Genomic DNA, 4,601 nt, shown 5'->3' with positions numbered 1-4,601 from the left:
AGAGACAGCCAGCGAGAGAGGGAACACAAGCAGGGGGAGTGGGAGAGGAAGAAGCAGGCTCCTAGCGGAGGAGCCTGATGTGGGGCTCGATCCCATAACGCCGGGATCACGCCCTGAGCCGAAGGCAGACGCTTAACCGCTGTGCCACCCAGGCGCCCCGGCCAACTGATTTTTGACAAGGGTTTCAAGATTATTCAGTGGGGGAAGAAATCATCTTTTCAACAAATGGTGCTGGAAAAACTAGATTTCTACATGCAAAATAATACAGTTGGAACTCCTACCTCACCCCACACACAAAAATTAACTAAAAATTGATAAATATCCTAAGTGTAAGAGCTAAAATCAAAATGTCTTAGAAGAAAACATAGGGGAAACACTTGGTGGCCTTGGATTTGACAATGGATTCTTAGCTATGACACCAAAAGTATGAAGATCAAAAGAAAAACATAGGGGCACCTGGGTGGCACAGCAGTTAAGCATCTGCCTTCGGCTCAGGGCGTGATCCCGGCGTTATGGGATCGAGCCCCACATCAGGCTCCTCCGCTAGGAGCCTGCTTCTTCCTCTCCCACTCCCCCTGCTTGTGTTCCCTCTCTCGCTGGCTGTCTCTCTCTGTGTCAAATAAATAAATAAAATCTTTTAAAAAAATCAATTGGCCATAAATATATGTGTGTGTCTCTGGACTCTCAGCTTTATTCCAGCAGTCTACATGTCTCTTTTTATGCCAGTATCANTCAAGAAAGTGACAAGACTGCATGGTCCTGGGACAAAAACAGACACATAGACCAATGGAACAGAATAGCCAGAAATGGACCCTCAACTCTATGGTCAACTAATCTTCAACAAACCAGGAANTCAAAACTTACTACAAAAGTACAGTGATTGAACCAGTGTGATACTGGCGTAAAAAGAGACACATAGACTGCTGGAATAAAGCTGAGAGTCCAGAGACACACACATATATTTATGGCCAATTGATTTTTTTTAAAGATTTTATTTATTTATTTGACACAGAGAGAGACAGCCAGCGAGAGAGGGAACACAAGCNGAATGGAACTGGACCATTCCCTTATACCATATACAAAGATAAACTCTAAATGGATGAAAGACCTCAATGTGAGACAGGAATCCATCAAAATCCTGGAGGAGAACATAGGCAGTAACCTCTTAGACATTGGCCACAGAAACATTTTCAAGACATCCCCAAAGGCAAGGGAAACAAAAGCAAAAATGAACTTGTGGGACTTCATCAAGATAAAAAGCTTCTGCACAGCAAAAGAAATGGTCAGCAAAACAAAGAGGCAACCCACAGAACGGGAGAAGATACTTGCAAATGACACTACAGATAAAGGGCTGATATCCAAGATCCATAAAGAACTTCCCAAACTCAACACCCAAAAAAACAGATAATCAAGTCAAAAAATGGTCGGAAGACATGAACAGACACTTCTCCAAAGAAAACATAAGAATGGCTAACAGACACATGAAAAAATGTTCCAAAATCATTAGCCATCAGGGAGATTCAAATCAAAACCACATTGAGATACCACCTTATGCCAGTTAGAATGGCAAAAATTAACAAGACAGGAAACAACGAATGTTGGAGAGGATGTGGAGAAAGGGATCCCTCTTACACTGTTGGTGGGAATGCAAGTTGGTACAGCCACTGCAAGCCACTCTGGAGATGGTGTTTAGTGGAGATAGAGTTTCAGATTGGGACAATAGTAACGTCCCGAAGACGGACAGTGGGGACAGTTGCACGACAATGGGGAAGTACTTCGTGCCCCTAAACTACCCTTAAAAACACGTAAAATGGCAAATTTTATGTTACATACATTTTACTGCAATTTAAAAAACGTTTAAGGAAAGTCAAACAGAAGAACACAGTTTGGCATACTTGCAGCGGCAAATGAAACAAGAACATTGACTGCACGCTTATGTCTTAAACGCACAGGAGGCTGCCGGCGGGGGCGTGTCTGGGGGACGCAGCGAGTGGAGGGCGTGTTGGCAGAGCTCCCGCCCGTGGGCACAGCGCCGTGTCTGGGCGACTCGAGCTAACTCTCCAGTTCTGCCTGGCACCTGCTCACACAGCGAGGGCGGGATGGCTCCTCACCGTGGCCCTCGGAGCACTTGACTGTTGGACCGCCAGGAATGTGAGTGTCACCGGTCTCCCAGGGCCCAAGTGTGCATTCGGGTGGGTGTTGGAGGGGTGTGGGCAGCTACGGGCCGAGGCGAGGACTGAGAGATGGAGAAGCATTAGCTCCCCACGCGCTCTCCTGGAAAGCTCAGACCGCCTGACGGATCTCCTGCGAGCTCCGGCCTACACCTGACAACAGGCCAGCCCGCCTGGAGCAGCCTCCCCAGAAAGCTGGCCGCTATGACCCCTGTCTCTCCGATGCACCTGGTACAGCCCTGGAGTTTCTCACGAAGCCATCTCTTTGAAGTATCGAATCAGGAGAGATGGGGCCCGCCTTGTCTCTTTGGAAGCCAGGGGCCTCACCCCAGAGTGCCAGTCGCAAACCCAGACGGCCTCCCCAGTGAAGACCCTCTTCACATTCACTCCCTGTCTCGCCGTGAACACCTGCTCAGCAACATGACCAAGTCTTACTCCTCCTGTGTGACCCTCAATGAAATCTGGCTTCCCCGCTGGTCACTAGCGTCTGGCCGCGTGTGTCCCGTCCATGCCCTCTGGGAGTGTGGGCTGCTCCGGAGAACCCAGCACAGGCACCTGCCTTGGCTCAGGAAGGAGGGGCCCGTGGACCAGCCCCACCCCAGCCCTCGGCCGCTGTCAGCCACACCTCACCACGCTCCTGCTCCAGGCTCCAGCCTGGCTCCCGGGGGCCCCCACACTCCGCAGAGATGCCCCTCACCACCTCCATAAGGGGACCCCAAACCATGGGGAGCTGCGCGGCTCTCCCTCCATTCCTGAGGCTTCCAGGCGCTCCGATTCCCCGGCCCCTCCTAGGGCATCCCTGCTCCCTGGTGACAGCAGGTCCCTCTCTGGACCAGAGGTGCCACCACAGACCGGCCTCCCCAGCACAGAAGGCGGCCCCTGGGCGGTCTCCCACGCACTTCTCAGACCTCCTGCTGCGAAGGTGGGCAGTCCTGGCCAGGCCCCCTGCAGGGCCTCCCCTGGCCGTGCCCCACTAGCCTCAGACTCCCTCAGGTGGGCCAGAACCAAGGCACCTGAGACCCCTCCGTCCCCAGAGGGGCCAGCTGATGCAGCTCACGGGCGCCCCCTGCTCCCCGACTGGGACTCCTGCAGGCCATACTTGTGCGCACCGGACCCTCATCCCAGCAGACTCCCCGGCCCCACACAGCCCTCCCTCCTTCTCAGCTGGGCCAAATCCTGCTCTTGCGTGATCCGCCTCCCGCAACCTCACGTCCCACCGTGTTTGCACACACTCCTGCCGTAACTAAGCACACGTCCTGGGGCTTTCACAGCAGAAGCTCCTTTCAGGTGGTTCCAGCTGCCGGACACCACCGTGCACTTGTCCAGACTCCTACACCGTCAGCGCTAAGTGACCCCTCTCCCAGAAGCCAGACTGCTCTCTGCTTTCTGGGGCATCAGAGTCTGGCTGAGAACACAGGCCGCGGGTTCTAATCCGAGCTCTTCTGCTCACTTGTGTGGGCTTTGGTGCAAGTGCTTCCTTGTGCCTCAGTTGCCCCATTGGTAAAGCTTCACAAGGCTGCTGTAAGGGTCACTGAGTTGACATGTACAGAGCTGCTCAGAATACTTGCTGGCATCGAAGATTGATTACACATTAGTGTTTGATAACACACTAAAAACAAACACGCTTCCAGCCACTCATTGCTTCGTGGACTCGGGACAGAATTACATCCCCAAATAAAGAGGATATGAAAAAAAAAAAGAACAAAATATGGCTATGATCCCACTGAGTGTTGAGGAACCCCAGACAGGTGCAGGGAGCAAGGGCGGGGGTATCAAGAGCCACGGGCCCCCCGGAGTCACGAATGAGCTGAGCTACCTGCTGAGGGCCCATGACCCGAATCCTCAGGGACCTGCTCCCACAACCAGGAAACAGGATTTTCAGGGCCTCGTGATGGACAGCACACAGCCCCGAGGTGTATATAAGCCCAAACACCCCGAGCACCTCACACACACTCACACTCACACTCTCCTCCAGCCCCACCACCACCGCCATGGCTGCGTCCACCCTCTCCGTCTGCTCCAGCGACCTGAGCTACGGCAGCCGCGTCTGCCTGCCCAGCTCCTGTGACTCCTGCCCCGATTACCCCTGGCAGGTGGACGACTGCCCAGAGAGCTGCTGCGAGCCCCCCTGCTGCGCCCCAACCTGCTGCGCCCCCAGCTCCTGCACCCCGGCCTCCTGCCTGACCCTCGTCTGCACCCCTGCGAGCTGTGTGTCCAGCCCCTGCCAATCAGCCTGCACCAGCTCCTGCCAGCCCTCCTGCTGTCTCTGGATGCACTTAAGCAAACTGACCAATAAATGCCCAAGACCAACCAGAGCCCTGGCTCCGTGTATCTTGTCATTATTCCCCAGCCTGAGCACATGTCCACTTCCCCCCCTCTGTACACAACACTGCCATCCTGCAGGACCCTTTGTGGCTTCCTGTGATTCCC

General features: G+C 53.8%; 2 protein-coding genes across 2 annotated transcripts in view; one reads left to right on the top strand and one right to left on the bottom strand.

The window, feature by feature from the left end:
* The window catches only part of LOC117801087 (thrombospondin-type laminin G domain and EAR repeat-containing protein-like), a 38,146-nt gene that overhangs the window by 19,210 nt on the left and 14,335 nt on the right, over window positions 1-4,601 (bottom strand). The window lies entirely within an intron of this gene.
* LOC117801085 (keratin-associated protein 10-12-like) overlaps window positions 1,606-4,601 on the top strand; it is a 4,663-nt gene continuing 1,667 nt past the window's right edge. The window contains exon 1 of the mRNA XM_034654644.1: window positions 1,606-4,433. Within this exon, the coding sequence (XP_034510535.1) occupies window positions 4,163-4,433 (271 nt within the window). The 5' untranslated portion in view covers window positions 1,606-4,162. The remainder of the gene's footprint in view (window positions 4,434-4,601) is intronic.

This window comes from Ailuropoda melanoleuca, chromosome 1, assembly GCF_002007445.2.
Source record: "Ailuropoda melanoleuca isolate Jingjing chromosome 1, ASM200744v2, whole genome shotgun sequence".
Lineage (NCBI taxonomy): Eukaryota > Metazoa > Chordata > Mammalia > Carnivora > Ursidae > Ailuropoda > Ailuropoda melanoleuca.
This window is presented reverse-complemented; position numbering and strand designations above follow the sequence as displayed.